The 27,025-nt window shown below is 39.0% G+C and overlaps 1 protein-coding gene across 2 annotated transcripts in view; it reads left to right on the plus strand.

The window, feature by feature from the left end:
* Positions 1–20,758, plus strand: part of LOC131049309 (uncharacterized) — an 86,739-nt gene extending 65,981 nt beyond the window's left edge. The window contains exon 3 of one of the 2 annotated variants that reach the window (XM_057983352.2): positions 20,367–20,758. In XM_057983352.2, coding sequence (XP_057839335.1) covers positions 20,367–20,456 — 90 coding nt within the window. In that variant the 3' untranslated portion in view covers positions 20,457–20,758. The remainder of the gene's footprint in view (positions 1–20,366) is intronic. The other variant, XM_057983353.2, reaches the window with a different exon arrangement.
* The last annotated feature ends 6,267 nt before the right edge of the window (positions 20,759–27,025 follow it).

Raw genomic sequence — 27,025 nt, forward strand, 5'->3', positions numbered from 1 at the left:
ATCACTCCACAATAAGTGGATATGATAGTGTAATAACAAGATCAACACCATAAAAGGTGGAATTTCTCCTACACACACTATCCCAATGTGGCACAAACACCCAAGTGTCTCATATTCAAACTACTAGGAAATGCATTATCCTAAGTAAACTTAAGTAAGTGTAATAATATCCATGATGAATAATTATTTACACCAACACCCCCCCTTAAGTGCAACTTAGGGGAATGCATTTAAGTCTACAATGCAACTAAGCAATGCAAGATGGGTTCCGGCTACGAGGCCATGTTAGGTACCCATGAACAAATGCAAATGCATGCAAACCAATGCAATGAAATCTCTCACAAAGTGGGGAAAGAGAGAAAAACCCAATGGGAAAAAACCCTCCCCCAAAAGAGAGATGAAAGCTATACAAGAGAACTCTCATAGAAGTATGTGAGGAACAAAACCCCATCTGAGGAAAAAGTCCCCCCCATATGAGAGAAGAAGAGAAGTCAAAATGTGATCCTCCCTCAATGAAGAATCTGCACCAATGGAAGAAGCTCGATGTATGAAGAAACTGCTCCACGAACGTCGAACAACATTCCTCCCCTTAGGAAGAAACAAAACCAAAGGTGTATCCATGAAGTCTCCCCAATCATGAAGGGAAGATGTATGAAGAAAACTCATGATGAAAGGAATCTCTGAAAACTGCTCAAGTGTCCCCATGTCGATGCTAAAAGATACCCCTTCCAAAGGTGGTAAACTGTGCCACACTGCTGAAAAAGGCACTCCAAGATCTAGTGAAGATGAATGTAGAACAATATCCAAAGACTCATGTGTCTCCTCAAAGCATAAAGAGACCTCCTCCAACTGCTGTACATAAGTATCCACAATCATGTCAACCTCGAAAGAATGATCATGTAGAGAATGAACAAGAGGGTCAGAGTGTGCCCTCGCAACAATCGAAGAAGGATCATCTTCATCAAAGAGAAGATGTATGTCATCAATGATGTCTCCCAAATCTGCAATGTAGGATTCCACAAACAAACCTGCAATGTCTGTCAAGTAATCATCCCATGAATCTGAAGCTGGAAGACAATGTATATCCTGCTGCACTGAATCACATGAAGGCAAAACTGTCGCACTATCTACATAATCACAATAGGTGATGTGATATCAATACAAGGAGATGAAATACAAGACTCAAGAACGGGGTTACATGTGAGAATCCCCAAATTCAAGTGTCCAAAGTTCTCCTCAAAGTCTGAACCATCACAATAAGTGTGATCATCATGTGTAGTATCATCAAATGTGAAATCATTATCATCAACAAAATCTGAAAAGGAGTATAACCGAGATGCATGATCAACCACCCCAGTTGCAATGATAGCTCTAGTCTCCATGTCTCTAATGAAAACTGAGTCAGGTGTGAACTCCACAACTCTCTTAGTTGTGCCATGTGTGATTTGATAGATAGAAAAGAGATTGTTTGTCAAGTGGGGTACACACAACACATCATTGAAGGAGTTATCCCCAATGTCAATAGATCCTTTCCCAATCACATCCATGTATGTATGATTGCCCATCAAAATCTGTGGCATGGTACAAGGCTCAAATGTAGAGAACATAGACTGTGAAGATGCCATATGATGAGAAGCCCCTGAATCTAGAAGCCATCTCTCTGAATCATGACTGATAGTAGCACATAGAGCTTTTCCTTTTCTTGTTCCAAAAGAGTGAGTCTTTCCACTTGTAGAAGCCATGAATGCTTGCCCTTTTCCTTTTGAATGTGAGGAAGTGGAAGTTGAATCATCCTTCTTGTAGACTTTAGGCAAATCAATGTTATGCTTTTTGATGATATGTGTGAGCTCATCAATCTTCTTAGTATGGCAACGATGCTCCTCATGACCAATCTTTTTACAATAAGCACAAGTAGGTCTCTCCCTCTTTGGTGAATTATCTCTCTTGGAAGAGGATGAATCTCCTTGTTGTGGAGAAGATGGTGCTTTTTCCTTAGGCTTTGATTGCCATTTCTTCTTGTTTGAGTTGTCCTTTCCTTGATTTCCTTTGTTCCCTTGATTTGCCACTAATGCTTGAGACTTAGAAGAAGCCTTAAGAATGCCCATGCTTATCAACTTAGTTTGTTCCATCATCAACATTTCATTGAAAGCATCAAATGTAGGCATTTTGTAGCTTGAACCCATTGTCATCCTATGAGTTTGGAAACTAGAAACAAATGTTGCATATTCTTGTGGAAGCTTGCCTATCAAGTTGAATATCAATTGAGTATCCTTCTTATCAATGCCACAATCTTTGAGTTGTGCCCTCAACTCATTTGCCTTAGTGACATAATCTTGTATAGTATCAAAGTTCTTGGGATCTAACATGGTGAGATCACTATCAATTTGATATCCCCTAATCTCATCAACTTGACCATACAAGTCTTGAAACTTTTGCCAAGCATCCTTGATTAGAGTACATTTCTCAATATGAAAAATGAGATCCTTTGATACATACTTTCTTAAGGTACCAATTGCCATGATATTTTTAGTGAGCCAATCTAAGTGACCAACTGGATCAGCCTTAGGATCAGCTGGAGCAACAATAGTTCCATCAATGTAATGAGTGAGTCCTTTTTCCATAAGTTTACTCCATGCATCAATTTTCCAAGTAGCATAATTATGTGGAGTTAAGAGAGGAAACTTAGAAGAACCCATAGCAGCAAAAAGGAAGGAACAAAAGAGCACAAAAGCACAAGAGACACCCCCCAAATTCAATCAATCAAAGTACCCCCCCTAAAGTGATGATTTTGGCACTTTATACTTAGTGCGATTACAATGAGCCACTTGCAAAACAAGGCAAAGTGGACTTGTGATGCAAATTTTACAACTTCTCAAATAACATGCAAGAGACTTCAATCAATAGTGCAATGAATCTAACTAAGATTCAAGCAAATATACAAGTACCAAGAGAGCCAAAAATGGCCAAGATCTGAAAGTACAATTTCTACTTACAATGACATCAATCTGATAGCATCATGTGAAAGTAGATGAAAAAATACGCACTTTCAAAAAAAAAAAGGCACCTAAAAAGGAGGTCGGATGACCCCAAACGAAGCCTCTGAAGTTGCAAAAACTGGGATTACTCAGGGATAGTCACCAAAAACTGCATTTTCTGAAAAATCCGTGTATCAAAATCAAAAAATTCTTTCACCACTGCGGAGAGCACGAAATTCTAGCCCATTTCAAAAAAAATTGCACCAAAAAAGGAGCAAAAATGAGCAAGTTATGGCCATTTGAAGTTGAACTGCAAAATCAAAAATGCAAATGAGAGGGGGTCCAAAAATTTTCAAACCCTGCTGATGTGGCACTGATGTCAGCAAATCACGCGATTAAATTTGACGGCTATATGACCGTCACAAAACTTCGCCCTCTGCTGACTGAGCGTCCGTACTGTACGGACAGATTGCGTGGCAAGTTGACTGTACAGTCCATACTGTACGGTTTGATGACTGAGTGAGCCACGTGGCGTATGCGTGGCAGCCGTACGGATGAATGCGTGGCGCACTGTCTGTGCAAACCATGCTGCCGACGTGGCAGATGACGTGTCACCGTACTGATCTGACATGACGCGGGAGCCGACGCGGGTCTCGGTCTGCGGGAGCCGTGCCAGTGGTGGTGCCGGGAGGATGCGGGCGGAGCTGGAGCGACGCGGGCGCGGGCGAAGGAAGGCGGCGCGTTGTCTGCGAGGAGATGCAGAGCGGAGCGGTGGCAGCCGGGGGCCACGCAGGAGGTAGCTCAGGAGGCGCCGTTGGGCGGAGGAGCGACGAGCAGCTGCCGAGAAGCGGGGGTGGCGCCGGGAGCTGGGCGCCGGCGATGGTGTGGGATCCGGCCGGCGAGAACCTGCGGGTACAACCGGCGGCGTCAGGCAGTGACAGAGACGCAATGCAGGTACGTTCTGACAGATACGGTCTGTGCGCACCTACAGGGACACGCTGCACGGGGGGGGGGGGGGTCTGCGGACCCCCCAAAAACTCGTTTTTTTTTTGTTTTTTTTTTTGCTTTTTCAATTTTTTTTCTTTTTGACTTTGCAAAATTTTTTTGATTTTTTTATTTTTCAAAACAATTTTCAGAAAAATGAAAAATTTTTTTTTTTTGAAAAATATATTAAAAATTCAAAAATCCGTACAAATAGGGCAAAAATGGAGAAAAAAAATTTCTCACCAAAATAGGCCAACTTTATAACCAAAATTCATGGAAACGGCTTTCCGGACGCAATGGAGAGGTCGGATCTGGTCTAGGACGCCTCCAAAAGATGATGCTCCTCAGATCTGCCTCTTGATGTCGCAAAAATGCCTCTTCAAGACGAATCAATGAAGCCCCAATGGCTCTGATACCATGTTAGATTTTGCCAAGATCAAGAGGTCAATGAAATGTACAAGATAGAGACACAATATAGGACAAGAATAAACTGTATTCTCATCAATAGAAAATGATCCAATAATTAACTGGATTATCACTAGTACAATGAATAGAGACTTGCTTATATAGGCAAGGCCATATGGATGTATGAGCACACAAATATGACATGTGGCTCAATAAGAAACAAGGGTAGGTAGGAGAAATAATATAATATTCCACATGAGGTGGATCACCCACCGAAGGTGGAATTATCACCTCACAATAAGTGGATATGATAGTGTAATAACAAAATCAACACCATAAAAAGTGGAATTTCTCCTACACACACTATCCCAATGTGGCACAAACACCCAAGTGTTTCATATTCAAACTACTATGAAATGCATTATCCTAAGTAAACTTAAGTAAGTGTAATAATATCCATGATGAATAATTATTTACACCAACAAATTGTAGTCAGTGTGACTCCTATCTTGTGATTGAGCAGTGAGCTCTAGGCATTTGGCCTTTCTGCATGTGCAGACCCCATTTGTATACACATACTCTCTACAGTAGTATCATCTGATTGTGGGTAAGGTTTCCCACCATGGTTTTTCCCCTTACAGGGTTTCCACGTACAAATCTCTGTGTTATGTGTTGTGAATGATGTTTCTCTTTTTGTTTCATACATTAAGCTTCACCGGTATTGTTATTAATTGTTAAATTGTTAACCGACATAAAGTTTGGTTTACCGGTATTATGCATCAAGTTTGATTAAGTTATATTGGGTGAAATTAATAGACAACCGATTCACCCCCCCCCCCCCTTCCCTCCCTCTCAGTTGCCTACGGGTCCTAACAGGTTCTGCGATTCTGGGTCAAGAAGGAAAAGGCTTGGAACTTGGGGGTTCCGAGATTCCTGGGTGAAGAAGGAAAAGGCTTGGAACTTGGGTGTTCTAGGATTCCGGGATCAAAAAGGAAAAGGCTTGGAACCTAGGGGATTCAAGATTCTGAGGTCAAAATGGAAAAGGCTTGAAACCTGGGGGTTTTATGATTCCGGGGTCAAGAAGGAAAAGGCTTGGAACCTGGGAGTTTCAGGATTTCGGAGTCAAGAAGGAAAAGGCTTGGAACCCAAGGGTTTTGAGATTCTGGAGTCAAGAAGGAAAAGGCATGGAACCTAGGGGTTCCGGGATTCTGGGGTCAAGAAGGAAAAGGCTTGGAACCTGGCTCCTAAAAAGACAACACTTAACATTTCATGGTTCCATTGGTTTTGTCCTTGATCAACTAAGGTAGTGCTAGTCCATAGAACATATCTTTGATCAATTCTCACTAATGGACCAAGGGTGTCATACAATGACAACATTTTGGCGACCTCTGCGAGATGCTTGCCTGCTAAGCATGGAATCTAGAAGCCTTAAGCATCCATTGGACATTGAGTCACTAGAAGGACCCAAAACATGGTCGTGCCAACACTTGGAGGAAAGCTGGAAACTAGAGCACACACCCTCCTAAGGAGAATGTAGCGGGTGCAAAAGCACTTATGAAAGCAAAACCTCTAATCTAATATTAACATTGATTTACAAGTTGCCACTATTAAAAACAAGTCTTTTGAAGGAGCTAAACTCCTTTATACCATAGTTGCAATTACCATAGTTGTGACCATTTCACACATCGCCCCATTAAAATGGGGACCCCCTCTTTTTGCTCGTTTTTGCTCGCCTTTCTCTCTGCTTTTTAGGGTTTTGGTTTAGTATGTCAGTTGTCTGGATTAGGGTCAAGCCTTAGGGTTTCCATTTTATGTGATTTCAGACCAGAGTCCAGTCCATCTTGAGAGCTTTTGAGCTTCCTCCCGTAGGATGCAATTTTGGAAATAAAGTGAATTCGTCAGGTGGTCAAGTGAGTTGGTCTAGGTTCAGTCGGAATTTTGAATGCAAGTCCAAACTTGTCTAAGTGTTGATGATGAGATTTTGATTTTTGTCCGATTGAGTAATTTTGACCAAATTTTGAGAATTTTGATAATTGATTCTGGGCATTGGAAATGACTTGTTTTTGCCTTGTGAAGTGACTAAAGTCTTGAAATCGTGATATTTTGGCCTGCAGAAGCAAAATCGCTCCTGTCCCTCACTGAAGGACCGGAGCTTGTTTCTCAAAATTTTACTGTCCTTGCAGGATCAAGATGATTTTCGGATTGGAAGAGATAAAGGGAGGCATGTTCTTTCTGTTGAATACAATTTGAAGAATTTCGCAAACATGGAAAAGTGCTAGGAGCAAAAATCGCTCCTGTCCCTCACTGAAGGACCGAAGCTTAAAATCCAACATTGCCTTGTCCTTGCAAGATTTCAACAATTTCGCGATTTGAGGAGAACCAAGGAAGCACATACTGTCAGTTGAATATAACTTGGAAATGTCATCATGAGGAAAATTAGACTTAGAAGCAAAATCGCTCCTGTCCCTCAGTCAGGGACCAGGGCGAACTTTAATGGTAGCTCCCGTCCCTCTCCCAGGGAACAGAGCGAATTTCCTTATAAGGCAAAATTTGAGCAAAAATCAAGTAAGTTTCAAGTTTGAGGCAAGTAAAGGTGGCGTAACAGACCCATTGAAGATAATTTGAAGACTGCAAAACGCCAGGTGAACTTCATATTGTCCTAGGCGCTCCTGTCCCTCAGCCAGGGACCAGAGCGATTTCTTACTAAGGAGAATTTCTCACTAAGTTCAAGTGAATTTCATGCCAAGGATGAATGAAAGGATGCACAATGAGTCCATTGAAGACAAATTTGGGAGTTAGTAGAACACAATTGAGCCTACAAGTGCAAGATCGCTCCTGTCCCTCAGCCAGGGACCAGGGCGAAATGTTAGTTATGTTGCCTTTCTTTCAAGTTTAAGGTCACTCCAAGTCAGGATACAAGGAAGCAATGATGTTTGAGGTGTCTCAACGAAGAATGAAGTTGCAAAGACCGCCAAAGATGAAGGATTTATACTATATGCCCAAATTCGCTCCTGTCCCTCAGTCAGGGACCAGAGCGAAATCTCTATAAAGGCTTAAGTTTTGGATGTTAATCGCATTTCATACGTTCAAGAAGGATCAAAGGACCTTATTTTTCATTGTGAAGGCGATGGCGAGTTGATAGGAACAAGAACGAGCCCAAGACACAAAGGATCACTCTTGTCCTTCAGGCAAGGACCAGGGCGATTTTCATTAAATCACTCATTTTCCTTCAAAAATCGCGTCAAAGCAAGATTATACAAGGTTGAAAATATCATTTGGAAGGTAATGAACGAGAAGTTAAGGTTAAGAAATGACGAAGTTTTGGCTAGAACACAGAGTTCGCTCCTGCCCTCACCAAGGGACCAGGGCGAAAATCTTTCAAACATCAAAGTGCCTTGTTAAGGACGAATAAAGTAAGCGTGGAATGGAGGGATGACGTTGTTGCTTGCCTCATGATGAAGATTGGTGATCGAAGAGACAAAGGTCAATGAGAAAATGCAAGTTCGCTCCTGTCCCTCACCAAGGGACCAGGGCGATATTGACCTTAAGGGGCATTCGTCTACGAAATCAAGTCAATCAAGCACAAGATTCTTGTCAAAAATGTCAGTTTCAACGTAGAGATGGTGGTTTTGAACGTAAAAGGCGAGAGATTCAAGACTAAAGTGCTAATTCGCTCTTGTCCCTCTCCCAGGGACCAGAGCGATATGGTTTGTACCCTTACCTCTCCCAAATTTTGGCGCTAACACATTTTTTGAATTTTATTAAATGCTAAAAAATTGATAAATTTGAATATTCAATTAATAGCATTTAAAAAATAGCGCATGAGCATTTATTAATTATTTGTTGCCTTAAAAAAAAAATCGAATTAATTAAAAAACGAAGGCATTAAATGAATTAATTATTATTTTAAATAAAAATTGGGGCGCTTGGGTTTTATTTGTTTTATTTTACAAAGTCAGCCCTTAATTTTATTTAAAAATTTGTTTTTAAATTGCTTTATTTACAAAGTCGGCCTATGGGGATTGATGAGGTAAGCGCCTATAAAGGGGAGAGGTGATATTGCATTTCAAATCATCATTTTATCATCTTTTCATATGCGATTTTGGAGATTAAAGGAGAAGTGCGAATTGTGTTCAAGTGGAGCGAATTTCATCAAGAATACAAGGTGCGAATTTCCATTCAAAGGAAGGCGCGAGCATCATCAAAAGGGAGTGCGTGTTTGTTTCAAGTGAGGCGAACTTGCTATCATCAAGACATTGAAGACCCCCCCCAAAGGTGGCGAAGTTGCTAAGGAGGACGTTCATTTGAAGAGAGATCACGTTGAAGCCATCAAACATTGATTTTTGCCTAGGCGATTCTCTTTATTTTGCATTTTTAGAGTTAAGCTCTCAAGTAAGGTATGGCGATGTGATCCCTTGTCTTAATTTTGAATTTTGATCGTCATGGCCTTAAATTTTGAATTTTGAAATTTTGAATTTCAGTAGCTCAATCGTTTTTAGGAAATGATAACTCAGACTTATCATGAAGTTTCCTAAATTTAATATCTAATCTATAGCTATACATTGCAAAATCTGTTACTTATTATGAAATGTTGTGTAGGTGTTACAATGGCGACCCCGAAGGCGGGAGCATCCACCAGTTGTCCAACTCTCATGAAGGAAGATCAAAAGAACGAAGAACTGGAGACCAAGATCGTGTCTAAGTGGAGCAACATTGGAGATACCAACTTGGGCAACTTCAGTACGAAGAAGTTTCGAGAGGTCCCTTACATTGGCAAGCCATCACCTGTCGCCAGGAGGATAATTGAGAGTGGCATCATTAAGGCGGCCGGCTTCCCTCCAGTAGTACAGTGCCATGAGTTGATGATCGAGTGTGCTCGTCATTATGATCCACAGTCCAGAACGATCGTATCCAATGAGGGAAACACTTTAGCTTATCTTTCAGAGGAAGCTATAAGTGAGGCTTTCCATCTTCCAGAGCACAGAGATATGGTCTACAAAAGCATAGAAGGAGCCAGGTCCATGTACGAAGATGATCCAGATGCTTACCTAAGCATCATCAACAAGAACTGGTTACTTAAGAGTCGTCCTCACCTGAGCAAGATCCCGAACACACCACATAGGATCGATTTCCAGGAGGAGTACAGAGATTTGATAACGATGCTCAACCGAGTCACAGGAGCTCCTCAAGCCTTCTACTTTGAGAAGTGGATGTTCTACTTCATCCAGGTGATAGTTCAAGGAAAAGGAACAATTCATTGGGCTAGAATGATTACCCATTGCTTGGATGTACAGTTGAGGAGACTGAAGGCTACCAAGTCCTTCCACATGAGTTCATACGTCATATATGCCTTGATCGGGAGCTTTGAGTACGCAGGACTGCCTCATAGAGGAGTGATTGGAAGAGGACCCAGCAAGGTCAGAGTTTGTGATTCCTATGTCCATTTGCATCATCTGCCAGGAAGTAACTACAAGTTAGTTATTGATACCTTCACGATAAACATCACAAGGACGTTGCAAGGTGGGATTCACAATAGATTATCTCAGGATGCACAGGAACTAGTAAAAAGGTACGGTGCTTGGTTTATCCAATTCCCGAAGTTTACTTATATTAGAGTTCATGGATGTCCTTCACCTCCATACATATTGCCGAGATATCCGATAGACAGAATAGTGTTACTTGAGGTAACAAGACAGTTGGCAGCATATGCAAGGGCATTCAGACACAGACATGGAAATGGAGTTCTTGTACCTATCATATTGGGCAATTCAGTTGAGGTATGTCCTAATGCTTTAGCCATGGATGACGCAGAGAAGGAGTTAGCTTTGTATTCATTTTCATTCTTTGCCTTGAGAGAGAGCTTTGATCCACATGCATATATAGAGGAGACAGTCGGTAGGAAGTTTAAGCATGAGTTTCAGATAGAAGATTTTATGATGAATCTCTCAGACGATCTTGAAGTGAAAAGAAAGATGCATTCTAGATTGCCTTTGGATTTCATCAGGAAATGCAAGATTTATAGAGTGGCCGACCAAGCTCAGGACAGTGGCAGACATCTCCAATCATCCTATGATCGAGAAAGCAAAACAGTGAGGTTAGATTGGAATGAGCCTGAGGTCATGGATCTAGATGCTTTGATGGCTCCAGTTTTGTCTTGTACTCGTAGATGGGTTGATGTGCAGCATCAGAAGTTGAGAGAGCAAGGCATAGCTATGACTTTTACCTTGGAGGAGAGACCAGCTGAAGGTGGAGCAAGCGTAAGCGAAGGCAATCCTAATCCTAGAAATACAAGTGAAGGCAACCTTCGAAGTGCAAGTGAAGGCAATCTCCATCCAAGAGGCTCAAAGAGGAAAGAGAGACTTGAGAAGAGAGAATCTTCCAAGAAGAAGCAAGAGGCCAACCGAGATCGTTCATCTGGTATGTCTTCTCGACAAGAGAAGAGGACATTTGAGATAGAGGAGTCTATGGAGTCAATGGTACAGAATGATGAAGAAGGACAGGCACCAGGTGGATCCCTCCAAGACAATGAGTTGCATGAAGATAGGGAAGATAATGAAGTAACATTTCCTCCCAGAGAAGAAGAATTACCTAAGGAAATACAGGTTAAAGAGACAAGATCGGCCATCCCAGATTGGTTGAAGGAAAGATTAACGAAGGTGATTGTGATCGAGGACGAGGACAATGTAATTGATTTAGAGAGCCTCGTTGGACATTCCCAGGAAGTGACAGAGAAGAGGAAGGCTACCAAGATGTCCAAGATGATTAGAGATGAGACCTAATCCAGAAAGTTGCAGATAGCTACACTGGTCGTGGACAAGTATGAAGGTGAGATCCTCGCAGAGGAATATGATGTAGAGACATTTGAGCTTGGTCCGTCCACAGCCGAACAGACGATGGATGATGCTACCGATTCATTTGAGGCATTGAAAGACAAGCTTAGGGAAGAAATGGAGAAAAATAGGAAGCTTGAGAGAGAGGTCAGTGCATGGAGAACATATTTCAGCCATCTCAATCAGCCTTTGGGACGTCAGGATCCAGCAAGATCACCCGTGCAGGCACTTCCCCTTCAATCAATTGGTGAGGCAGAGAGATTCAGGAGTATGGTCCAGCGTATGAGTACTTGGATGGACAAATCTCATACAGTTGCCGTAGAATTTGCAACAAGGATGATGAAGACCATTCATAGGGCTATCCAAGTTCTTGAGATCATCCACAATTTGATGATAACAGTAGCTGCTTTTGCTCATACCAAAGAGGTTATCATTCCTGTCTTGCAAGTGATCAGACAAACATCGAGGAAGGTCCTAGTACAGGAAAAGATCATGGATGGAGGACCTCACAGTTTGCTTCAGTGGTCAACCTTACTCCAGATGAAGGAAGTTCTCTTTGAGGACATCAGTACTAGACGTAGCCATGTTGAGGAGGTTATCCACCCGATCCAGGACAGAGTATTTGAGGTACTACGTACCATTCTTAGCAGGAGGATCGAAGTTGAGACAAATGTGGATTTGCAGGAATTGGAGGATAGAATCAAGGTCATCTTTTGCAAGGATGCAAATGTTATCACAGATGAGCATCAGGACCAGATGTTTGCTACCATGCTCCTGATTGAAAAGACTAAAGAACTCGAACCTGAATGGGACACTACTCTTCTCAAGGCATTTGATCAGGTCATCCACTTGGAAGAAAGAATGAGGAATCTTTCCGAGATTCCAATTGCTGAGATCGAAGGAATCGTATCAAGATTCATTGCATATGCTAAAAAGGAGCATTGGAAAGGGAATAAGATTCTAGATGAGAGGTTGTTATAGATGACATGGCACCTTAACTGTCATTGGTTTATGTCTCCTAGATTTTTGTGCCGAATTTAATATTTGGCTATGCATTTAATATTGTTCAGTAAAAAGGGGGCTATTTGTAATAAACCCTAATTAGGGTTTAGGTGTCATGATCTTGACCATTGATCTTCTTTTCGATCTGGACCGTTCATTGTAATTGAGGATGCTATTTATACCCTCATTTCTTTCATTTTTGTAACTAGAAAATCAGAGAGTTAGAAATTATTGATGCATTAGAGAGATTAGAGTTTAGAAGTAATTTGATTTGTAGCAAGATTGAGCTTTGAGAAAGGAATTCAAACAATTGTTGTACATGATGGCTTTGAGATCAATAAAATATTGAAGTTATGGTGTTTTGTTGCAACTCTCTTGGTTATCTTCATGGTTGTTCACTTTCTTGAATCATTCTCAATCAAAGTAGTGTGTTAGTTTGAAGGACAAAGTGTTGGACTTGATTTTTGGTAGGATTCGCTTTCCAAACCACTAGCTTCTTGCTGATTGTAGGAACGCCTTGTGTGGTCAACTGGAGATATTTGAATCGCTTAAACCTTCAATCGTTGTTGTATCTTGGATATGTACCTTCATGGTAGTGTCCTTGATCTTTGATGTATTGAAAAATCATTTGTTACCTTAGAAGATCGCATCAATTTCAATTGAGTTGTTAATTTATGGCAATATTGAAGTTGGTAGAATCTCACCAAGTCTTGTCCGCATTGAGTCATTCTTAGGGTTAGACTAGATTAGACCTCTTGCAAACCCTATCCTTTTGATTTTTTTTTGAAAAGCTTGTTTAGTTTAGAAAAATCTTCGGCGACGTAAGGCCCCTTGATGACACAGCAATCACAACGACCACTGGTGCTTATCCACATGTAGAGACCCTACTAAAAAGAACATTGGAGTCATCCTAACTGATCCTTCTTGCGATATCTTCAGCAGTTAGCGACTTTATTCAAGAGAGGATAAGATGCCTTTGGGTATTTTATTCTGTGTATGATTGTGTACAAAATACACGTCAACACACTGTTAAAAACAAGTCTTTTGAAGGAGCTAAACTCCTTTATACCATAGTTGCAATTATCACCCAATTGCAACAATTGAAATCTCTTGTATGCACGCATTGAATCATACACACCGCTTATATGGTGAAAGAACACTTCACCATTCACCTTGACACCATAAGGAGGCCTTAGAATGTAGGCATCTGAGACATCTGGGGATGCATCGAGCATACATATAGTAGCAAGGGGGTAGTATTTTAGGAGTAGGTTAGCCTCAAAAGAACTAGCCCTTGCAAAAGAGAAGGCATCTTCTTCATACAAGGGGGGTATCATTGTTTCCACAATAGCTAACCTCCTCTAGGCATGAGTTGAAACCAAAGGAAAAGGCCTCAAATTCGCATAGTGATGAAAAGTATACCATACCTATTTCTTGACTTGCACAAGGGGGCTCCTCATGCACATCAAATAGAAAACTTTGAAGCTCGGGTATACTGTCAATTTGAGCAATAAGGGAATTACTTTTTTGAAATGTATGTTGTTGCAAAACATCACCATCGATGATATGTTGGTCCCAATTGAAACATTCAAGCTCAGGCACATTATCCCTAATGCTAAATGCAACATCTTCACCTTGAATGAAGACTTCATATTCAACATCATCACATTCTAGGACAAGGGAGAACCAACATACATCATAATCACATATGTTGATACTTAGCTCATCAGGACAAACCTCCAATTTATGAGGCACTTCATAGGAAGATTTAAAATCTTCAAATTGCCTCCCTATTTTTATTTCTTCCTTTTGGCAACCAACTACAATAACATCATGCTCATGGCATGATTCGTTCCCCATACTGCCTGTAGCAATAACATCATTTTTTGTGGCCTCATCAACATGCACACAACAACCACATCCTTTGAACATAAAGGGGCATCAGTCTCCATCCTATCCTCTGAAAATGGAACAAAAGTAGGTAAGACATCTAAAATATTTTCTTCACCATTCTAATCATAGGTTGACTTATGTTTTGAATGATCAACCACATAGGCTGATCTAACCAACTCCTCCATGTTGTCCTCACATTCTCGCTTAAGTCCCTGCTGCTATAAATGATCTTCAAATCTCCTTTGTAGCAACTCTAAACCTTGATCTTCTTGAGCATAAGGGAGCTCACAACTAGTAGACAACACCTCCTCTCCTCCTTGATGATCAAGTCAATCAGCTTTCAAGACGACAAGTTCACCTTTGAAGAGTGAAATAGTGTCAAGACCAGTAGATAAATCTGGTATGGGATGTCATAAGGGAGGCTATAGAGGGGAAGGATCTTGTAAAACAATAGCTTGAGCTACCTTGAAACTTGGGATTTTAAAGCTAGGAGGTTTATTTGAAGGCTTAGAAGGTCTCCATTACTTGAAGCTTGGAATTTTAAGCTTGGGAACCTTAGGGGCACCACCCTCCTCTTGTATGAGCCACATCTCTATTAGTTGCTAGCTGTTTAATTTCCTCCTTCCTAGCAGAAGGAAGTTGCCTTGCAACTCCTCATGTTGTTGTCTTTGGGCTTCCATTTGTTGTTGCTAAAGTTGAGTCTGATAAACAAGCCAACCTTCTTGTAGACTATACTCCTACTCCCTCTCAATAGCTTCTAACTGTTCTTGGAATCTCAACATTATATCCCTGATGCTAACATCCTCTAGGCTTCTCGCATTTTGAAAGGCATGCTGGAAAGAATTAAAATAGGCCTCTTGAGGATGTTGATAAGTAGGGTTAGGTTGCCAAGAAGGCTGAGTAAGGGTGGGGGGTGGCAAGCATATTGGATGTTCTAACACCCTGTTGCAGCAAGGTTGTTCTAGATGAAACTAGGAGCATTCCTAGTTTGATATAATGAGAAGGAAAATAACCAGTAGGCTCATGGGATGGATGGGAAAAGAAGGTATTCACATGATATGTATTCATTATAGAGCATTTGGAAGAGGTCGAACTTGTTTAATAAAATGCTTTGAAAAGCAAATGGATCTACTCAACTAGAGACAAATAACATACCAACACATTTGCTAAATTGAAAGTAGAGTCACCAGGTGTTTGAAAGACACCTCTCCAGGACTGAATACACTGAAGAACGCGCCAAATCTTCAACTTGATGAAGGATGAGTCCCACCAAGCATGCTAGAAACTATTGTCACAAAATTTTGCACCCTTGTTGAGCTATCAACTCAACAACCTCATGAAACAATGAAACAACCCCGAAGTGTGGGACCTTGCACAAAGGGGTTGAATCTCTGGAGTAGACCAGCTTCCTTCTCAATCAAAATGCAGATGTTGAACCAACTCAACACTCCAAATTCGACTTCTAAACCTATCCTAACAACTTGCAGAGGAAAAGAGAAAAAGGAAATGCTAAAATGAAAGGAGGTGATGCACCAAGATAAGCGATGTTTCTCTCCCCAACTTGAGATGACACAAAGAATCAATCAAAACACCCTGGGGATGCACAAATTCAATTGCATGAATGACACTAAACGCATGTATGGAGGTTAGAATTTGCTGAATGTCAAAGGGGAGAAGATTTTTCCCACAAGTCACATTCAAAAACAAGTTAACACAGCATATACATGAGAAAAATCCATAAAACATAAACTTACAATGAAGGTAAAAGAACATACACAACATACATAAGTTGAATGAAGGCAAGAATGATAATTTCAATTCATTCTCAAGCCAATGGCCAAACTTACAGTTGTAGAAATGCAAGAAAATATACAAATCCTCGAATGAAATGAAAGACCAAAGAGTAGCTCAAGCTAGCAGGAAGAAAACCCTTTACAATGAGGCTTAGCAACCTATATATAGCAAACTAGTCACAAAGAAGAGACCAATAGTCAAATAGCCTCTACATAGCAAACTGGTCACAAATAAGAGACCAATGGTCAAAGAGGGGAAACCCTAACCCTGGCATGCACAGGAGAATGTCAATCCAGGAAGATTGGGAAGTGCACAGACTTAAGCAACATGGCCATACCCTAACAAGGCAATCCTAAGAAGAAAAGTACTTGTAGAAGGTGGATTGCCTGACATTCCAAAGTTAGAGCATGCAGACCTTACGTGAAGGCCATCAAGTAACCATAAATAAGCATGGCCCTAGACTCCACTTGATGGCAATCCTGCAAAAAGCATTAAATGCACCCCTATTGCCCCATGAATGAAAGTAGACAAATTCGCAAGGTTGGTGGAGCATTAAGAGACTTGAATGTTGATCACATCATCTGGAAGTGTCGCAAGTCATCGGAAGTCAAACGTCGAGCCCTACTGCAAGGGGAGAGGAGTCAAGAACCCCGAAGTTTCAGGGCCTAGAAGGAAAAGGCTTGAAACTTGGGGGTTCCGAGGTCAAGAAGGAAAAGGCTTGGAACCTGGGGGTTCCAAAATTCCAGGGTGACAAAAGAAAAGGCTTGGAACCTGGGGGTTTCGAGATTCCGAGGTCAAGAAGAAAAAGGCTTGGAACCTGGGGGTTCTGGGATTTTGGGGTCAAGAAGGAAAAGGCTTGGAAGCTGGGGGTTCTGGGATTCCATGGTCAAGAAGGAAAAGGCTTGAAACCTAAAGGATCCAAGATTTCGGGGTCAAGAAGGAAAAGGCTTGGAACTTGGGGGTTCCGAGATTCTAAGGTCAAGAAGGAAAAGGCTTGGAACCTGAAGATTCCGAGTTTCCAGGGTCAAGAAGGAAAAGGCTTGGAACCCGGCTCCTAACAAGACAACACTTGACATTTCATGATTCCATTGGTTTTGTCCTTGATCAACTGGGGCAGCTTTGGTCTATGGAACATATCTTTGATCCGTTCTCACTGATGGACCAAGAGTGTCATAAAATAACAATAGCAACTATACCAAGGCATTAATTGAACTATAGGTAATAGCATTGAACAAACAACACATAGCTCATCATAGCAAATAAAATCAAATGGACCATGGGTGAGCTTAAAATTGATTTGTTGAACAAAGGAACAACAAATTGTGGAAAACCACTACCACTCTTAGCTAATAGCATGCAACTACTAGACCCCACGTACAGACAAGTCCTTACACAAACCGTTGTCAAGAATTTAAATGTTGACTTTTTCATTTAAATCAATTAGTTGCATATGATCAATACAATTTAACAAACTTGTTTACAAAAGTGAACATATTCTGAACTAAGTTTGACATGAGAAAAACAATAGGGAAAACTACTACAATCAATTGCAAGGCCCAGCCACCTCAAGTTTGACCACCACCTGAAATACATAAAACTTCAATTATTAAAAGCAAGTTCACGATGTTCATCCCTTTTTTATATACAATCCCCTTCTTTCAGTGAGCATCTTGTATCTCAGCAGATAAGCATTGATCTAATCCTATCTTGTCGTTTGTGCATCACTTTAAAGCTGCTTCAAGTAGCCCATAAATGGCTGAGGTTTGTTGATGATCCCTGTCAATATTATCAGGCACCAGCTACTCATACTATAACACTTCATATGTGAGCTTGTATACCCTAGAGCATGAACCAGTAGTTTGGCTGCACCATCTGTCCAACAGTTAGGCAATCAAGAGCTTGATAAGCAAAAGCACAGGCTCTTATTATTACAAATTGCTTGTGCTAAAGCTGTTTGAGTTATCAATAAATATTTTCTGCTCAAGGATAGGATCAGATCAGCCCCCAATTTAGCTCAAAACTTCTGATTGTGCAAGACTGCCCCAATGTTTGTTGTCCAGTGAACAACACTTAATCTTACAAATTTCTACATTCATATGAGAAGAACTAACTCATTATGTACCATTAAGTTATAAACAGAGCTAAGAGCATTCCTTGTGCACAAAATAATCTTTACAAAGTCCGAACTCATGTTTCAGCATTAAATTCTTCAAAAAGATTCACTCTATAAGCTAATAAAAGCATATTCCTCTCAGGAAAGTCACTCCTGGATCTGTTCCTTGTATCCTGTGAGAAAAAGTCTTATACGAAACAAGAACCTTACGGAGGGATCTTGATTAAAACTCTTACAATTATAGTAAGAAGTATCAAAGACCTTTTACTAAGAATTTGGGTAGAAGTGCACAAGTCGCATAAAGTATCAGAAAGAAGTTTAAATTGGTTGCTTGCTTGACGAAACCATACACCATCATAAAGTATTGGACCAAGAATTAAAATAGTATAAAAAAAGAATAAAGGAGGTCAATTTATGCCCAAGGAGCCTCCAGTCTAGACTAACGGGCCCAAAGTACATATGGAAGTAAAAGCAAATAAAGGAGTTCCAATAGAGCTCCCCCACAACAACAATAGCAAGAAATCTTATAATGGAATGTAAATGCTAAAACAGAATGTAAACCTCAAGTTCTCCTTTTCTATGCATGATACAATCATCAAAATTTCAATATTCACATTTTCTACACTGCACTTAAGCAGCAAAGCTTCACCATAATCAGAGTGAAACTCAAGGGACAGTTTACCTTAACAATTAAATCGACTTCATTATCATTTACCAAATTCTTCTTGATGTGAAATTTTGATGTTTGAAAAACAGCTCTGTAGAAAGTTCCTTATGGATGCATAGATCCATTGACTTGACATTAGACAAACATCAAAATCTGCAACCTAAAATTATCATCATGTCAACAAAATGGTAACCATAAAGTTATCCTCTTCCACACAAGATACAACCCTCAACATTTCAACTTTCACATCTCCACAACGCTTTTGCAGCAATCACCAACCAAAAACATGCGTACATTTGAGGGAAAAGCAAGCACGTTTACTTCAATATTAAACTAAAGTTACCATTATATCCAGAAGTCTTCATGTATCTATCAAATGATATATAATTGAATATCTGAAAAATTAGCTGTCAGAAATTTTTTGGAGATGCATTAATCCATTACTTTGTCAGCAAAACAAAATCTCGAGCTCAAATTACATCGTGTCAACAAAGGCATTAAAATAAGAATGGACATGGTCAAATAGTAAATCAACTACTTTTGCAAAATGATTCAGTTGTTCTTCATTAATGAATAAAAGTTATTCAAAAACTATCTACTAATGAGAATACATTATAGAGTGCCAAACGGGTACATTTGAGCCTGACCCAGGTTTGCTGGGATAAATTCGAGCGTAGACTGGGTATTAACGGCTAAAAATGTTATCCAGGCATACCCAATACCAACAAAAGGCCACCTGTTACTTCATCCATAATTCGGCAAGCAAAAATAACTACAGTTCATCCAGCAACTGCCTCGAGCCCATGCTTACCTCACACTGTGTCAAAGGCGTCCTATGACCTCATCCAAGATTTACCAAGTGGGAAAAATGCGTCTCATTCAAGGTTTGCCAAGCACATAAAAAATCTACTCATGGAATTTTGCCCAGACATTGAATATGGCATTATAGCAACTGTGGGTATTCTAACTCTTTCGCTCTTTTTCACTTTTTTTCATTAAAGCCTCCATCCTTTTCAGGCCATTTCGTCTGCACAACATATTGATTTGCTTCTCTTGTTCAAGGAAGTCAAGCTTCCAAGAACGAAATAGCTCTTCTCTACTCACATGGCTGATTATACGAAGAGAAGAGCTGTCCAATACAATATGATAGCCCTCCGGTGGCGAAAGAACGGACTTATACCCTTCTGGGAGAGGATCACTAAGGCTTAATTTCACTGTAGGGCTAACAATATTCCTATAATCTTCCCCTTGTTGAAAATTATGTTTATAATCTATAATCGCATCCGACGGGGGAATATCTTTATAGAGAACAAAATCCCTCCTGTAGGGTTTATCAGAAGAAGCAATGCTGATATTTTTGAGAAGGCCTGGAAGGGCACACAGTGAAAACAATGAGGCTGCTGTATTCTCTCCTTTCATGACATAAAAAATTTCGGCCCATTTCTTCCATTCTATTGAAAAAGGATCGTAGGCCCCATTTTTTTCGGCTTCCTGAATTGTTTGGTTTCTGGATTCTATAAGGCCCTCGAATAAGGCAATAAATTCGCCAACACTGTCTTCCTTAATGAACTTGTTCGATGAATTTACTTTTGCATCTTCGGAACCCAAATATGGTTTTGTGAAAGATCCTGCATTTGTAGAACAAAGATTGGATTTGAAAGATTGGCGAGAGGGCTTACTCTTACCGTTGCAGATTGTTGCAGAGATATGATGGGTACTTGAATATCGCCACACAGAGGCAAGTCCTGTGCGGAATACTGAAAATGAAGATGTCATCACTGCAACTGCAATAATAATCCAGCGTTTCAAAGAAAAGAGTACTGAACTTATGGCATAGGGTTTACCTAGCCGTAGTATAGAGAGGCTGCATTGTCGGGTCCCAGATAGGGTCAGAGTCACATAAGCAACAGCAATCTGGGTAGAAAGAGTGGAGTTATAGACTACAACTCATAATGGAATCAGGTTATAAAGCTACGGTCTCATGGAGCTTGCGAATTAATTTTATTGGAAAATTTTGTTGATATTTATGTATTGGTGCATTTTAGACGCTGGATTATGGGGGTGGGATAGCTACCTAAGTATTTTAATTTGGAGTCTTTCAAAATTTTATGAATAATTAAATTTCAATTTTTTATAGCTATTTACTCGGTAAGTTCCTATTTATAATAGAGGTTTCAAGTCCAATTTATCAAATATGATATCACATTAGCATGTTTTTTGATAAGTGTCCAAAATGACCCCAACTAAAAGTTATATTTGATAGTTGTGCAAGCAATATGTCATATTTACGTGGAGAAGCATCTACAATGGCAGCACAAGATCCTTCTAAATAAAAACCATATATGATTTAAATTGAGGTTCACACATGTGATTCTTAATGTCGGTTAAAATATGAAGCAAAAGAATTAGAGGGTCACATGTTTGGTCTTTCATGGAGGTAGTGGAATAGTGTTCTTCATTGTAATCGAAGGCTAGGTGTTTCACCTTTATTGTAGCTCTCCACTTGTGATATCTTTAAAAGAAATTATGATTGTTGTTTCATCTTATGTCTGTGGATCCAAAATGAATTAGACTACCCAAGTTGTGAAACCCAAGGGAATGGAAGTGTTTGTGAATCCTAATCACTTGTCTTTCATTGCAGTGAATGAGAAGAAGATCCTAATTGTTTGTTGATGTGTATGCACTTCGAACATAGAATAAAATACTAAGTATTCTATCCTCTCTTTAACAAAAAAATCTTATGTGCTAAACAACGTGATCAAATAAGATTACCCCAAGTTTTCTTTAGTCAGGTTTTGACAATGCAAATGGATACTCTCGATGAATATGATGTGATATGTTGGTATCACAAAGGGACTTACATTTATGAATTACAACTGAAACTTAATCATGTGATGAAGCAATTCGGTGATGCTCTTCTCTTACACTAACTTAAACTCAAACAAAACGCAAAAGGAAAAGGGTTTAGAGAGAAAAATTTAATCCTAAGGACAATCATAATAATGGATAATGCTTTGATAGACAAATTCCTTAAAACAAGCTTTGCTTCATCATGATAACAACAATTGCACATCACTAGTGCAATCTCCCAAGGAAGTGAAAGATTTTTGTACTACGAACTATTCATATAAATAACCAACGTTGGCACAATCCAAATGAAACATTCACAATCGAACTTAGCAACAATGAGGTTTAGGCTAGCTTTGCACTGTAGCTTACAATTAGCAAACCACAAAAACTATGAACCAATGAATTTATCATATATCATCGTGTTTCTTCATTAAGATCAATGAACTTGAATTGACTAAGAAGAAACAAGAAACTATGCAAAATGTAGAGCACAATGCAAAGAATCACAATAACTTCAATGAAACTTATGTATTGATGTTGGCATAGTCTTGGCAAAAATTTCTTCTTTCTTCCTCCTACTCTACTTCTACTTTCTAACGTTGTCCACTATTAACTATTGTTTATTACTGAACTATTAACCTTTAAAAATGAGAAGGCCTAGCCTTTTATAGCTCTTCCATTACAAATGAACGACTCTAATTGATTCTCGAATCAAAAGCCAAGATTTAACAATAAATCCCGAATTAGGGTTAGTTACAAATAACTCCTCCTTGACCAATAAGATCATTACACTACTTTGTTTACACGTTTTTCCTTTGAATGTGGACCAATGGGAGATGAGGTAAGGTACAATAAATAATATTAAATATAACTCCACATGTCACTTTGATCTTCAGGTTCAATGCACTTAGAAATGTTGAAGTGGCATCACCGGATTGGTTGTTGATGATGAATAGATGCCAACTTAGCATGCTTATCTTGTAGATTTCCTCTTTCCTTCTAGCAATATCTCTTGATAGTCAACATCATCATGTAAGTTTTTATTGATTGAGATGGATCATATTCCCAAATTGCATCATCTTCAAATGTTCTTGATTTCATCATTTGCACTTGATCTCCTCCTTTTGTTATCATCATCATCCTCCTTATACCTCTAATGCACTTGACCTTGATTTTTGGGTTCCTAAAGGTATGTTCTAGTTCTAGGTGAAATCTAAATTGGATCTAGGGGGACTAGGGTGCCTAGGGCACCTTTCTCCTAGGACTGGGGCGCTCTAGGCAACCAAGTTCCTATAATAGATGCTAAAATTTAAGATTTGTGTCTATGATAGTGTCGAAAGGTGTCTTCTTCTGCAAGAATTTGATCTGAACCTGTAGCTGAACCTACAATTGTAGCATCATAAAATTGTGACCTTGCAATTTTCGACCGCATTTGGGTCTTCACATTGGTGAATGAATCCCTAAGCCTGACTGGAGACCCGAGACATGCTCATACCTCCTAAAACTTGCATTTTCTTGCACCTTGCATTGCTTGCTCTCACTTCTTGTCCTAAATTAGGGTACACACCCTTGTCCCCCCTAGGACAGGGGCATGGCGCCCCTGTCCTTGCCCTATTTTGGGCCCCCTCTATTCAAATCATGCATTGGGCTTGTCAATCATGAGTGGGAAAAAGTTTTCCTATGTCAGCCTAAGATGAAAAATCAATTAGAAATCCTAATTGGCAAGTATATAAGGAGCATTTTCCCCTCCTATTAACAAGAGGTAAGTGGATGATAAGTGAAATTGATAACAAGCAAAATCAAGCATTCAAGCATCCAAGCATTCCTTTCAAGCATCCAAGCATTCCTTTCAAGTATTGAGCATTTCAAGTCTCCTTTCAAGGCTAGGTGTTGCATTCAAGTCAAGGATTCAACCATTGAAGAGGAGATCCCTATCAAAATTCAAAGCATTCAACTTCACATATCCTTTCAAACAACTCTATCTACATTTCAATTGCATTCTCTCTTGAGGTTAATTCTACACCAAACATTTCCTTTCATTTACTTGCAAGTATTTTTCATCATTTGGTTCATTCCAAACCGAGGTTTGACCTAAAGGCAAACCCTAGGTCAAACCCCCAATCCCAACAACATTTCCTCTCTTTTTTGTGTGTAGGTTGCAGGTGCACAGTTGTAATTGCGGGTTTAGACTTTCAACCCGATTTGACCAAGTACACTTTCAACCCGGTTCCGACAACTTTCACTCAAATTTGTAGGGGAGCTTCGTCTCGACATTTTACTGCTAATTTCAGGTGCACAGCTTCATCCCGCATCTCTATCTCAAGATCTAATCATTTCTTTGTCATCTTCATACTTAGTCTCAAATTGCTTATTTCAACTTGTCTATTTTAAAAGAGGGTCACTTTACTTTTCAAATCCGTTGTCAATTCAGTTAGCATTCAATCTCTTTCCATCGAGAGTGGATCTAGTGAATTCAACCCCCTCTTTTAAATGTAATGTGTGTGAGAGGTTGAAGAGAATCCTTTGTGAAACTTTCACTCCTTTCTCGAGGAGGGTAAAGTTTTCCATTTGATCTCCTCATCACCTTTTCACACCCATTACATTTTGGTGAACCCGACGTCTTACATGCTTGATATTCAAAATTATTGCATATTTTTCGTTTACAAGTTTAATTTTCTTGCAATTTACAAAACTTAGTGGTTAATTCAATCAAACCCTAGTTGTTAAAATTGAAATTGAATTTGTGTTTTGCAAAAATTGCTCTCTATTATTTTAGATCTGAAAATTGCATTGCTTGTCAAATTGCATTTCCTCATTGTCTTGTTCAATTTGCAAATCAAATTTACAAAATTAAGTGGTTAGTTGTCAAAACCCTAATTTTCAAAAATCAATTTGAACTTGTGAAAAAATTAGATTTACATTTAATTTTCAGATTTGGAACTATTTTCAAATTTGTCCTCTTGCCTAAAATTCAAATTTTCAATTTCCCTATTTTTTCCAAAATTCAAAATTTTAAAATTCAATGGTTAGGTCCTAAAACCCTAATTTTCAAATTTACTTGGATTTTGTGTAAATTTAAATCAATTTCAACCAATTTCAATTTTCTAAATATTATCTAAGGTGGTCTTATCCATTAGGTTTGACCTTTTCCAAATTTGCAATTCAATTTCTCATCTTTTTCAAAACCCTAATAGGGTTCTATTTTGACGTTCAAACCTTAATTTCGCCTATCTAAAGACCGTAAAACCAATCAATTTTTGGCAGTTAGAAATCATCGTAACTTTCATCCTTGAAATTTTTTGAAAAAGTTGGCCGGACCAAGTGCACTTTCAACCTGGTCCTTGGCTTTTTTCCCAAAATTTCGGGAGACTATTATGATTCTATTTAATTGTTTAAATCCAGAAAATTGGCTGATTTTCTCAAATTTTAATCCCTCAAAAATTAAAAATACTTCCCAATTTCAACATCACAACTTTCAAGGAAATATTTAAAATTGCATGGTTAATTATAATCTGCCCTGATTTTAAAAAATCTTAATTTTGTCAATTTTAATTTTGAAATTAAGTGGCATCCCATTGGCCCTAATTTTAAATTTCAATTTATTTTTATTCATCATAAATTTTCTTCAAGATTGTGTCATTCCTTTTTCCACGAAGTTCAAATTGAATTTTGCATTATTCAATTTTGCAAACTTTGTTCCCAAAATTCAAATTTTCTCTCTAGTGCATGAATTTTACAACTATTAGTCCTACTTATACTATCCCCGTTAGACAAAGCATTAGAATTAAGGCTTCTCAAGGTTTAATACCTGAAAAGATGGAGCCTAATTTGGGTGACTTCTTCAATGAGGATAATGCTAATTCTTCCCATCCTAATAACATCCCTATCTACCCAATTGATGATTCCAATAATGAAGATGAAGCTTTGACTAGAGTTTTCATAGATCAACTTTCAAAACTGGACAATCAATTTGACAACTTTCAACAATGGATGTCCCAAGAATACCCTAATAGTGAAGCTCTTTCATTAATTGAAGGTCTAAAGCACATGATTCAAAGTGATAAGAATGGAATTGATATATTGTGTGGCATTGCTCATATTGTTGATTCTAATGTCATGCCTATAAAGAGTTGTGCTGAGAACTTAGGTTATTCCCAACCTTCTACACAAATCAATAATTCTATTCCTTTGTCTACTTCAATGACTATCATTCCTACTTTCACTTTAAACATCATGGCTACATCAACTCAAAGTGTCATACCTACAACCATTAGTCATGGGGGCAATCCCTCTTCCTCAATCAATCCTCCATCTTTATCTATGCCTTCAATGAGTATTCCTCTTGTCTCTCAACCAATCAATGTGACACAAGGGGGAAATTCATCCAATCATTCTATCCCTCCTTTTAGTTTCCCATTTCCTACTCAATCATCACCTATGCCTAATTACCATAGTGTCCCACCACCTTATTCTCAATCAATACCTTCTTCCAATAACATCACACCACCTTCTCAATCAAACATGTCTAACATAAATTCCTCAACCAAAGCAACCATTAATAAACTTGCTCAAACTGTATTGTCGTTGCAACAACAAATCGCCTCTATGAGTCAATCCAAGTTTAGTGTGCCCACATTTGATTTTACGAGCCCACTTTCTCTTGATATTGTTAGAGTTGTCCCTCCTAAACATGTTGAAGTCCCTCAATTGGAACTCTCTAATGGAAAAGGTGATCCTTTAACACATGTCAAGATATTTCAAACTTTGTGTATTGACTTTGTTTATGATCAAAGATTTCTTGCCAAATTGTTTACTAAAACATTAAGAGATAAGGCTTTACAATGGTATTGCTCTTTGCCTTCCTAGTCTATTACTTCTTTTCAACAATTAGCAAATGCTTTTATTCAACAATTTCAAAATAACATAGGTCCTAAAATCACTTTGACTGATTTAATGCATTGTAAATAAGGTGTTAAAGAAAAAGTGACTGAATTCATTGGTAGATATAAGCATTCGTGTTCTCAAATTTCTTTTCAAGTGCCTAATAATGATATTCAAAGAATTTTCATTTCTAATTTACAAAAAGACATTAGAGACAAACTTCTCCTTTCTAAGTTTACTTCCTTTCTGCAGTTGTGTGCAACACTTCACAATTATCAATTGACTGTGAGTCAACTAGAGCAATCTAATCCTATGGCTCCGAGTGATAAGGGTGAGAGTGCTCAACAACCGTTTGTGAAGTTCAAATAGAACAAATGCTTCATCAAATTCAATGACACCATCAACAACAACAATGTGAATGCTACAATAGGTGTGCCTCCTATTTCTAATTTTTTCAAAAGAGAAAGATAATTTACTCCTTTGAATGAATCTTTACATAGTATTATGTCTCAATTGTTACAAACAAATGTTATCAACCTCCAATAAAAACAATTGACCCTTCTAAGGCAGACTCACCTTACTTTGATAATAATTCTTTTTGTCAATTTCATCGTCAACCTGGTCATGATAT

Source organism: Cryptomeria japonica, chromosome 8 (genome assembly GCF_030272615.1).
Source record: "Cryptomeria japonica chromosome 8, Sugi_1.0, whole genome shotgun sequence".
NCBI classification, from domain to species: Eukaryota; Viridiplantae; Streptophyta; class Pinopsida; order Cupressales; family Cupressaceae; genus Cryptomeria; species Cryptomeria japonica.